Source organism: Rhinatrema bivittatum, chromosome 2 (genome assembly GCF_901001135.1).
Source record: "Rhinatrema bivittatum chromosome 2, aRhiBiv1.1, whole genome shotgun sequence".
Classification (NCBI taxonomy): domain Eukaryota; kingdom Metazoa; phylum Chordata; class Amphibia; order Gymnophiona; family Rhinatrematidae; genus Rhinatrema; species Rhinatrema bivittatum.
Genome location: NC_042616.1, coordinates 100,209,745 through 100,222,165, shown reverse-complemented (window position 1 = coordinate 100,222,165; position 12,421 = coordinate 100,209,745). Strand labels below are relative to the sequence as shown.

The window sequence follows — 12,421 nt, the reverse complement described above, 5'->3', positions numbered from 1 at the left end:
GTTTAGGTAAAATGCTAGAGCCCGTTTGCAGTCAAGGGCATGCAGAGCCTGCTCTCCTGGATTGGAATGGGCCTGGGAAAAAAGGTAGGTAGTATAATGGATAGATTAAGATGAAACTCTGATACTACCTTAGGCAAGAACTTAGGGTGAGTGCGAAGATCTGCCCGGTCCTGCAGAAGTTTAGTGTAAGGCGGATAGGTAACTAGGGCCTGTAACTCACTAACTCTGCGAGCTGAAGTGATTGCCAAAAGGAAAATCACCTTCTATGTGAGATAGTGAAGTTCACAGAATTGGAGAGGATCAAATGGTGGTTTCATGAGCCGACCCAAAACCAGGTTAAGGTCCCAAGAAGGGGACGGAGGACGCAGTGGAGGCTTGAGGTGAAGCAAGCCCTTCAAGAAGCATGTTACAAGAGGTTGTACTGAGATAGGGACACCCCCAATACCTTTATGGAAGGCGGCCACCGCACTGACATGCATTCTGATGGAGGAAGTTTTAAGACCTGACTCTGAAAAGTGCCAGAGGTAGTCTAGAAACTGCGGGATTGGACAGGTAAAGGGATCAAGGGCCTGAGAAGAGCACCATGACGTGAACCTGTTCCATTTGTAAGAATACGGTTTTCTCGTGGAAGGCTTCCGTGAAGCAATCAAGACACGGGAGACTGGATCAGAAAGGTTAAGCGGCTGAAGGATTAACCTTTCAACATCCATGCAGTCAGGGACAGGGCTTGCAGATTGGGGTGGAGGAGGCACCGGTCGTTTTGAGTGATTAGAAGCAGGTCTGTTCCCAGAGAAATGTGCCTGCGAATGGAGAGATCCTGAAGTATTGGAAACCACACCTGGCGGGGCCAGTGGTGCGCTATCAGGATCATGGTTCCCTTGTCCTGACGTAACTTCATGAGAGTCTTCGAGACAAGTGGAAGTGGAGGGAATGCATATAGGAGACCGGTTACCCATGAGAGGGAGAACGCGTCTCTCGGTGGATAATGTTGGCTGTGAGTGAGAGAACAGAAATTGCCTACTTTGCGATTCTGAGGTGACGCAAAGAGGTCTATTTGAGGATAACCCCATTTTTGGAAGATGGAGTTCGCTACTGAGGGGTTTAGAGACCACTCGTGGGGTTGGAAGGTGCGACTCAACTTGTCTGCCAGCACGTTGTCCACTCCCAGCAAGTAGGTGGCCCTGAGGTACATCGAGTGGGAGAGGGCCTCCACCCAAATCTGTGCAGCTTCCTGACACAGAAGGTAGGATCCTCTGCCTCCCTGTTTGTTGATGTACCGCATGGCCACCTGGTTGTCTGTTTGGATCAGGATGACTTGATTGGACAGGCGATCCTGAAATACTCTGAGAGAGTATCGAATTGCTCGTAGTTCCAGGAAATTTATCTGGTGTTTGGCTTCCTCTGGAGACCAAGAACCTTGTGTCTGGAGATCGGCCACATGGGCTCCCCACCCAAAGTTGGAAGCATCGGTGGTTAGAGTTATATGAGGGTTTGGCACCTGAAAGGTCGAGCCCTGTAGAAGATTGATTTGATTCGTCCACCAGGCGAGAGACAGATGGAGTGAGTCGGTGACGTGGACAATGGTCGACAGGGGCTGAAGGGATTGAGTCCATTGCGACCTTAGGGTCCACTGCGACCTTAGGGTCCACTGCATGACTCACATGGCCAGGCGAGCCATTGGGGTGACCTGAACTGAGGACACCATGTATCCTAGGAGGATGAGAAAATGATGAGCAGTCGTCGAGCGTTGAGACTGCAGCTGATGCGCCAGAGACACGAGAGTGAAAGCTCGTTGTTGAGGCAGGAAAGCCTTTGCTTGTAAGGTGTCCAAGTCTGCCCCAATGAACGAGAAGGTTTGAGGTGGGACTAAGCAGGATTTGTCGTAGTTGACTAGAAATCCGAGTGAAATTAGAGTGGTTAAGGTGAGATGTAGAGATGACAAAGCGGCTTGCTGAGTCGGAGCCCTGATTAACCAATCGTCTAGATATGGGTAGACGTGAACACCTTGAGTCCTGAGAAAGGCGGCAACCACGACGAGGCATTTTGTAAAGACTCGAGGTGCAGATGCTAGGCCGAATGGAAGCACGCGATACTGATAGTGCTTGGGGCCTATGAGAAACCTCAGGGATTTGCGATGAGATGGAGTTATCACAATATGAGTATATGCGTCCTGGAGGTTGAGAGAGCACAGCCAGTCTCCTCCTTGTAGAAGAGGAAGAAGTGAACCCAAGGTTACAATCTTGAACTTTTCTCTCTGGAGGTACTTGTTGAGGGCTCGTAGATCCAGAATTGGACGAACGCCTCCTGATCTTTTGGGTATTAGAAAGTACCGGGAATAGAAGCTGAGACCTTGCTGAAGGAATGGTACTGGTTCTATTGCTCTGGACTGGAGTAGGAGGGAGACCTCCTGCTCCAGGAGCAATGAATGGTTGGATGTTTTCCATGCCATTAGAGGTGGGGAATCTGGTGGGATGGATAGAAAATTGAGATATTAGCCCTGAGCAATTATTGCTAGGACCCAGTGGTCCGAGGTGATTAATTGCCATATGTTGTTGAAATGGCATAACCATCCTCCCACTGGTATATGTGGTAATGGAATCTGGCTGCTGCTCTCTACGCAAGAGTCAAAAGCCAGAAGCAGGGCCCGGCTGGGGGGCTGTCTGTAGCTTTTGTTTTCGGGTCTGATAAGACTGTGATTTGAGGAATGGTCTCGCAGAACAGCATCTGGCTGCTGGCGGGTAGGACTTCCTTGGTCTGTAGAAAGACTTTTTAGAGTCCTTCCGGAAAAGCTGATTGGAAGGATAATCCGAAGGTATCAGAGAGAGCTGTTTGAGAGTCTCATGATGGTCCTTTAATTCAGCCACTGTCTTTTGAATCTGCTCGCCAAAGAGATTGTCTCCTAAACAGAGAAGGTCAGACAACCTATCTTGACTTCCTGTTGAAGGTCTGAAGACTTGAGCCAAGCCCATCATCTTGCTGAAATAGCTGCTGCAGATACTCTGGTTGCAGTGTCGAAGATGTCATAACATGATCTGATCTCATGTTTCTTACCTCCAAACCCTTGTTAATTAGGGTGTGGAGTTGTCCTGGAAGTGACTGAGGCATGGAGGTTGTGAACTCCTGCATCTTCTTAAAAAGTGACCCTATTATATTGGGGCATATTTATTTATTTATTTATTTTAGTTTAGTTTTTTCTATACCGGCATTCGTGAGGGTATCACATCATGCCGGTTTACAATAAACAGTGGGGTGATAAACGGAAACAGTGAACGAAATAAATAAATAATAGGTGCTAAAAAATAACATAGTTACAGTTACAATAAAACAGGGAGGCGTAAAACTAGGAGCAAGAAGAAATTGATAGGAACTTTAACATAGAATGTTAACCTGAAGTATGACGGGGTACAATATAAAGCATTTTGTGATTTACAATGACTTGTTCATTTGAGGTAATTGTGGTTTTAAACATAAGGGTGGAGAATAGAAAGGTAGAGTTTTTTACATAAGGGTAGAGATCAGAAGTAATGGTTTTCTGGATATTGGTAGTGCTTGAAAGTTGGTTGTAGGTGAGTAATGAGTTTAATCAGAGTCTGGGAAGGCTTGTTTGAAAAGCCACGTTTTGAGTCTTTTCCTGAATGTTGGGAGGTAAGGTTCCTGCCTTAGCTCCATTGGGATAGAGTTCCAAAGAGGAGGTCCTGCTGTGGAGAATGCTCTGTCTCTGAACGTTATGTGATGGGTGGTTTTGGAATGAGGTACCTGAAGAGAATCTTTATAGTGCTCTCTTATGGGTCTGGAGGATGTGTGTTTTTTGAAAGGGATTTGAAGGTTGAGCGGAGCGATTTGTTGGATGGCTTTGAATATTGTGGTGATGGACTTATATAGTATTCTATAATGAATTGGTATATATATATATATATATAGGTAGAATTGGTAAGCAGAAATTTGGAGGATCAACATTGATCCTTGAAAGACTCGGCGACCAATTGTATCTAAAAACTTCTGTTTCTTGCCAGGGAGAAAGGAAGTGTGAGGTTTAGATCTTTTTGCTCTCTTTTGCGCAGATTCAACCACCACAGATTGGTGATCCAACTGAGGCTTTTGAAAGCCTGGAGCTGACTGCACCAAATAGGTAGAGTCAGTTTTCCTGTGGACTGGTGCAATGGAGCCAGGATGTTCCCAGTTCTTCTTGAGGAGATTTATTTATTTATTTATTTAAGGCTTTTATATACCGATGTTCCTGTACTAGTACATATCACGTCGGTTTATGATCTAGAAGAACTTGGTGGATAGGGATGGAGGTGATTTCCTTGGGCGCATCCAGGAACTGAAGCAACTCCATCATTTGATGTTTGTCGTCCTGTTCTGTTAGTAATTGGAAGGGGACCAATTCAGCCATTTCCTTCACAAAATTTATGAAAGAAAGGTCCTCTGGAGGAGAACGCTTTCTACTCTCACTGGAGGTGATGGCAAGTCATCGGTATCTGGTGAGGAATCATCAGTCCAGGTATCATAAGAATCAGCACCTGTCCCTCTAGGAACTGGAGAGGGACGGGGGAGTTGGATACCTGAAGGTCCCGGTCTAGGCTCCGAAGGCATCGAAGGAATAACCGGAGGCACCGATGAAAGCAATGAAGGCCCCGGCGCAGGCATCGAGGGCATCGGTGGATGGCTCGATGGCGCCGATGGAGGTATCGGCACCGATCTCGATGGCTGAGGCAGAACTCCTGATGGAGGAATGCGGAACGGTGTTTCTCCTCCCGATGATAAAGTAAGCAGGGAGGGCACCGGAGCCATCAGTGACTCGGGGTCCATCGGTGGAAAAGCGGCTATAAGCGCTTCCATTCTCGATAGCAGCAGTGCCAAGGCTGCTGAAATCGGGTCAGTAGCTGGTTCCACTATCGGTATTGATGTCGGTGCCGGGGGAACCTGGAGTTGGGTGCATCGCCTTGTCGATGGCCTCCTGAACCATCCGGTCCAGTTCTTCTCGGAGACCTGGAGCAAGCAGCCCCGGCTCCGGAACAGAAGAAGGAGGCAGAGGCATAGCCGGAGGAACCACTGTTAAAGGCGGAGTCGCGGCTCCTGATGCCCTGTCAGGCGAGGAGTGCCTCGGTGACCCGGTCGCCGAAAAGGTTGGTGCCTTTTCTGGACAGGGTTTCTTCGACAGCGGCTCAGACGATGGCGAGGTCGATGGTTTCGCTCCCCTCGATGGTCCGAGACTTTCGATGCCGGTGGCGATGTTTCTCTTTATGATCCCTTCGGTCCTGAGGGGAAGAAGAGGGTGTCGAAGGCTGAGAAGTTGTCGATGCCGGACAGTCACCGGTCGGTGGTCGATGTTGGCGCAACGTTGACGTCGATGCAATGGACGGAGTCGGGGTTTTGAGCACGGAAGAGAAGTCCCATCTTCTCAATTCTGGCCTTGCGACCTTTTGGTGTCATTAGGGCACATTTGGTGCAGGTCAAGACATCGTGCTCTCGTCCAAAACACATTACACAGACTTTATGAGGGTCTGTAATGGACATGGTACGAGTACAATCCAGGCACCGACAGAACCCGGATGCGATGGCCATAGAAAAAAATCGAGCCGCAGTACGGTCGACGGCCAGTAGGCCGCGAGGACTAAACTCGACGGTAATAGACGGAAAACGGGTAAAAATTTACCAGAGTACCGCAGACTGAAAAAAGTTAACTGAGGGACCCCTGTGGGGCAATTTAACTTTTAATTATTCCGTGAGGAAAATTCCTGTCAGGAATCCTTGCAGAGCTCCTTAATCGCGTGGCTACTGCTGCGCGGAAAAAAGAAGACTAAAGAGGGACCCCTGCTGGCTGCAGGGTTAGTGCCATGCTGGGCATGCCCATTAGGGGCCAGTCAAAGTTCTAGAAAACTTTGACAAAAGTGTTCCGTGATTGGGCTCCATTCTGTGATGTCAACCATATGTGAGGACTACCATCCTGCTTGTCCTGTGAGAATGCTGTTATACCATGGCTGAGATAACCTCTTCAAATCCCTACCCTCAGTTTTCCGGGGGCTGTGACAACTATCTCTACAGTACCTCCAGATTCTGCTGGCTCAATGAGCAGTAGCCAGGCTTGGAAATCAAAACAAAAACTCCTACATAGGAGCTTGCAAGTTTACCTTTAGGTTTTAAGACTGGTTCTTATGTTAATGTTTTAGTACAGGCCATTAGAAATTAAAAACTGAACAAGTATAAAAATACATTGTATATGAAAAAAAGAATATTCATAGGACTGTATGCAAACTGACTTAGAAACAGGGTCCAACTGACAGCTTTGAACAAGCTGTTGAAAAGTCATCATCATAATTTGTTTTCTCAATGAACAGCTTGGTCTATAATTATAAGCAAGCTGCATTGTTACAAATAAGATTCAATTTTTTTGTGTGTCTTTGATAATCACAGGGTAAGAAAGGGGGGGCGGCAACTCTAGTCCTCGAGAGCCACAAACAGGCTAGGGTTTCAGGATATCCACACTGAATATACATGAGCTAGATTTGCACGCACGGCCTTCAGTGTATGCAAATCTATCTCATACACATTCACTGTGGATATCCTGAAGACCTGGCCTGTTTGTAGCGCTTGAGGATCAGAGTCGGCCACCCTTGGGATAAGTGTTTATTCCCATTAAATATTAGTTGCATGGTCAATAAAACTGCACCTTTACAACAAAGTTATACAAATAATACCATCACACATGTGCCTTATCTCTTTTACATCTCAACATAAATCTAGGACAGAATTTAATTATTAACTTGCAGAGTTGACAAGAAAAAAAAAATTACAAATTTTACCTGTGCCTCACCAAGATCGTTGTTCACCACAGTGAAATTCAATCCGAGTTCTTCTACATCCCCTTCGTAGCTCTTAAGAAAAAGCAAATTTTTGTACATTTCCGGATCTAATGATGCCAGATGATGAATATCAACATCAGCACTAGTACCCAGAAGCTTAGAGAGGAAAAAACTAGCAAAAGGAAGTTCTACCAGCATGTTTTCATAAAGTGCCTGCAATACAATCAAAAGAAAAGAAAAATGGTTAGGTTTTCAATTATTAATAAACAGATGAATAAAGAATATTGTCTCTTTTTTAACCCAGGAAACAAGTGAAAGGGAAAATCTAGCTCTCTGGAAGAAGCCAGACACAAAACTCCATAAATAAAATAAATAAATGAGACTGTTGTGAAACAGATTGAATATGAATTAAAAAAAAAAAGGAGGGAGGGGGAGTGAGAAGGTAGGAATACAAGTAAATAGATAGATATTAAATCCACTTCTAAAACTGTAGGGCATATGTAGTTTTACACAGCAGCTTTAGCACTCACTGGTATCAGATTTCCATACTTTTCTCTGGAACAGAAGCAAAGTTAACATTAGACTGCTCTGGCTACTTACCAGCCAAAGACATAAAAAGGAGGAGTTTACAGGTCTCCCTTCAGACAACCCTCTTCTAAAGAAAAGGAAAAAGTCTCCACTGAAGGATCTCTTCTTCAGTGGAGGGCCTCTCCTTCACCAAATTTGTGAAGAAATGGCTACAACCTTTCCATTTGAATTGAAGGAGACTGAGCCCAGGGCACAAATGCTGGACATTCTCAAGTTCCTGAACCAACCATGGATATTGTAATGTTATGATTAGAGCTTGGGTGGAGAATTACATATTAGATTAGTGATAGGAAGTTAGGATAAGCTCCTGAAGAATGCCATATTTGTCACTAAGAAGCCTCTCATATGAATATTTTAATGTTTGCTCTACCATATAAACCCTTAGAATACATGGAATAATGGACATTTAAACTAAACAGTTTATTTCTGCATGGGCATACTAAGAATAATATGGACATTTTAAAATGATGGACATTTAAATACATACAATAACCAGAGGAATTGGGCCTAGAGGCCTTTTCCAGCATTTGGGCTTTCTGCTGAAAGAAATATTTTGCAACATTTAAAAGTAAGAGCTGCAACTAACAGTCTGTTGTAGAGCAAGTGGACTTTGTACTAGCAAAGCAAACTGAAATATTTTTGGAACTTGGCAAGTATCAGTGAAAATGAAGGTACGATTGGAGGTGAGCCCGTAAAGCTCAGCTTGCCAGATATCGATCGACTAATGAGTGTTGCAGAATAAGAAGTAACATATAAGCATCATATGTATTTTCAGAGAAGAAACAACCAATAAGGAAAGGCCTCATATTCAGAAGCTTCTTCTACCCTTGATCATATGGGAGAAGAGGTAAACAGCATGTGATGTTGTGATGAACTATTTTGTTCTCTACTGACCCAAATAACCCAGACGCCCTGACATTTAAGGGGGTATATGTTTGTTTTCAGCCTCCAACCAATGAAACAAGACACTTGTACTCCATGAAAGACATGCAGTCAGATCCAACCAATGAGATGAAAGACATGCTATCTTGCTCCTTGATTGCATAACAGTATCATAAAAGAGTGAGACCAGAGGTCTGATTTTTTGGCAAATGCTCAGCTCCAGCGTACATGGGCAAATGACCAGCCCAACATATTCAGGCAACACAGACAACTTGGGCGTATGACCAGATAGCCAGATTCAGCCTAAAGCATATGTAAGCAGCCCAGCTGCAGATGTGACCAGAAGACGATAGACCAAACCATGCTGAGGTGGGCCTAATACCAGAAGGAGACATGCCGAAGTGATACAGACTCCTTGCTATGTTACAAGACACTTCACTTCAGGGAGCGGTAAGAAAAGGAGGGACACTGGGTAGGTAGAAGCACTATTTGCATATCATATAGTATGGGGAATTGAAAAAATTGAACACTGAAATATAAATTTACCTATACATATTTACAATCAATAAATTACATTATATACATTATCTCAGAGTCTTAGAATCTGTGCCAGAGTGTGTGTCAGAACAGATGTATGCAGCACGGCTGCAGACATACATCACCCATCATTCCATTTCCAATTGGACTTAAATCACACGGGTACATGATCTATATATTAAGTACCCAAACATTCCATCATTAAAACTTAACAGTAGTAGTGCCAATCATTACATCCTTAAGGCGGTACAAATGAAAATGTGAAAAAAACCCCCATTTCTATACTTCCAGTCAACAGGAAGGCGAACTTAATGTATTGTGCTCAGAAGGCTTCCGGATTGGAGAAACAGCAATTGCTCATTTGTCTGTTATGGCAGAAACTACTCTCAAGAAGGCCAAGAGGATGAAAACTCACCCCTCAGTATCCTTCTGGACACGAGTCATGCATCCTTGACCTTGCTGGGAGAAAGGTTTATCAAAAAGCTATGCTCTCTTTGCTGCTTTGATGGTAATAAAAAAATAGCAATATATCAAGTAAGTAAGTAAATAGATAAATAAATAAACAAATAAATAAATAAATAAGAGAGAGGTCAATATTCAAAGACTCTTAGGAGGTTATTTTCCAACTCGCGTTATGGTCTTTTTGCACGCATTAAGGCATTTTTGCGTGTGAAAAATGCCTTAACGCATGTGAAAAGCACCATAACGCATGGTGCGATGCTAATTTGGAAAAAGGGGGAGGAGTTTGGTTAACATCAAACTAGGTTGAGAGAACATTGTACAAATTTCATCTTTATGTGAATTTCCTGACTCCGAAGGTCATCAAATCCTCACAAGAGTGTACTGTTCTGTTCGTACATCTCACGCTGAATGTCAAAGTGGCCCCTAACCCCTACACTACTACCTAAACCTCACCTCGAATTACTAGGTTTTCAACGAGCTATTTTTACCCATTATGCAGTAAGGGGTAATAGTGTGTGGAAAGTAAAGGGGTAGGCGTTAATTTCTGCCGGCACCGGGAAAGTGCACAGAAAAGCAGTAAAAACTGTTTTTCGGTACACCCTCCGACTTAATATCATGGCGATATTAAGTCAGAGGTCCCAAAAGTTAAAAATAATTTAAACATAGAAACATAGAAATGACGGCAGAAGAAGACCGAATGGCCCATCCAGTCTGCCCAGCAAGCTTCACACATTTTTTCTCTCATACTTATCTGTTTCTCTTAGCTCTTTGTTCTATTCCCCTTCCACCCCCACCATTAATGTAGAGAGCAGTGATGGAGCTGCATCCAAGTGAAATATCTAGCTTGATTAGTTAGGGGTAGTAGGGGTAGTACCCGCCGCGTTAAGCAAGCTACACCCATGCTTATTTGTTTTACCTAGACTATGTTGTACAGCCCTTGTTGGTTGGTTTTTCTTCTCCCCTGCCGTTGAAGCAGAGAGCCATGCTGGATATGCATTGAAAGTGAAGTATCAGGCACATTTGGTTTGGGGTAGTAACCGCCGTAACAAGCCAGCTACTCCTCGCTTTGTGATTGCGAATCCTTTTTTTCTTCACCCCTGTCGTTGAAGCTATGCAGGATATGCGTGAAGCATCAGTTTTTTGTTGTTTTTTTTTTCCCCTGCTGTTGAAGCAGAGAGCTATGCTGGAAATGCGTGATGTATCAGTTTTTCTCCCATGCCGTTGAAGCAGACAGCCATGCTGGATATGCATGGAAAGTGAAGTATCAGGCACATTTGGTTTGGGGTAATAACCGCCGTAACAAGCCAGCTACTCCCCGCTTTGTGAGTGTGAACCCTTTTTCTTCTCCCTTGCCGTTGAAGCAGAGAGCTCTGCTGGATGTGTGAAGTATCAGTTATTCTTCTCCCCTGTCGTTGAAGCAGAGAGCTATGCTGTATATGCATTGAAAGTGAAGTATCAGGCATATTTGGTTTGGGGTAGTAACCGCCGTAACAAGCCAGCTACTCCCCTCTTTGTGAGTGCAAATCCTTTTTTCCATTTCCTCTTGCTGTTGAAGCTTAGAGCGATGTTGGAGTCACAGTAAGCATGTGTATGTTTATTGAATAAGGGTATTGTGTCCAGGCAGTAGCCATCATTCTGGCGAGTCACCCACTCTTCATTGGCGGCCTCTTGACTTTATGGATCCACAGTGTTTATCCTACGCCCCTTTGAAGTCTTTCACAGTTCTGGTCTTCACCACTTCCTCCGTAAGGGCATTCCAGGCATCCACCACCCTCTCCGTGAAGAAATACTTCCTGACATTGGTTCTGAATCTTCCTCCCTGGAGCCTCAAATCGTGACCCCTGGTTCTGCTGATTTTTTCCTACGGAAAAGGTTTGTCGTTGTTTTTGGATCATTAAAACCTTTCAAGTATCTGAAAGTCTGTATCATATCACCTCTGCTCCTCCTTTCCTCCAGGGTGTACATATTTAGATTCTTCAATCTCTCCTCGTACATCATCCGATGAAGATCCTCCACCTTCCTGGTCGCCCTTCTCTGTACCGCTTCCATCTTGTCTTTGTCTTTTTGTAGATACGGTCTCCAGAACTGAACACAGTACTCCAGGTGAGGCCTCACCAAGGACCTGTACAAGGGAATAATCACTTCCCTTTTCTTACTCGATATTCCTCTCTCTATGCAGCCCAGCATTCTTCTGGCTTTTGCTATCGCCTTGTCGCATTGTTTCGCTGTCTTCACATCATTAGACACTATCACCCCAAGGTCCCTCTCCTGCTCCGTGCACATCAGCCTTTCCCCCCCCCCCCCCCATCGAATACAGTTCATTCGGATTTCCACTCCCCATATGCATGACTTTGCACTTCTTGGCATTGAATCTCAGCTGCCATATCTTCGACCACTCTTCCAGTTTCCTTAGATCCCGTCTCATTCTCTCCACTTCTTCCGGCGTGTCCACTCTGTTGCAGACCTTAGTGTCATCCGCAAAAAGACAAACCTTACCTTCTATCCCGTCCGCAATGTCGCTCACAAAGATATTGAACAGGACCGGTCCCAACACCGATCCTTGCGGTACACCACTTAAAACCGCTCTCTCTTCAGAGAAGGTTCCATTTACCATCACACATTGTCTTCTGTCCGTCAACCAATTTGCAATCCAGGTCACCACCTCGGCACTCACTCCCAAGCTTCTCGTTTTATTCACCAGTCTCCTGTGCGGAACTGTATCAAAAGCTTTGCTGAAATCCAAGTATATGATATCGAGCGCTCTTCCTTGATCCAATTCCTTGGTTACCCAGTCAAAAAAGTCAATCAGATTTGTCTGACAGGATCTTCCCCTGGTGAATCCATGCTGCCTCTGGTCCATCAATTCTCCAGACTGTAGATAGTTCACTATTCTCTCTTTCAGCAGTGACTCCATTACTTTTCCCACCACCGAAGTGAGGCTAACCGGTCTGTAGTTGCCTGCCTCCTCCCTGTTCCCACTCTTGTGAAGCGGGACCACCACCGCTCTTCTCCAATCACTCGGCACCACTCCCGTTTCTAGGGATCTATTGAACAGGTCACACAGCGGACCCGCCAGAACATCTCTGAGCTCCCTCAATATCCTTGGATGAATCCCATCAGGCCCCATGGCTTTGTCCACTTTCAGG

The 12,421-nt window shown here is 44.9% G+C and overlaps 1 protein-coding gene across 3 annotated transcripts in view; it reads right to left on the bottom strand.

The window, feature by feature from the left end:
• UBE3C (ubiquitin protein ligase E3C) overlaps positions 1-12,421 on the bottom strand; it is a 496,047-nt gene that overhangs the window by 50,421 nt on the left and 433,205 nt on the right. For all 3 annotated transcript variants that reach the window (XM_029588499.1, XM_029588501.1, XM_029588500.1), the window contains one exon: positions 6,807-7,019. In XM_029588499.1, coding sequence (XP_029444359.1) covers positions 6,807-7,019 — 213 coding nt within the window. The remainder of the gene's footprint in view (positions 1-6,806; positions 7,020-12,421) is intronic.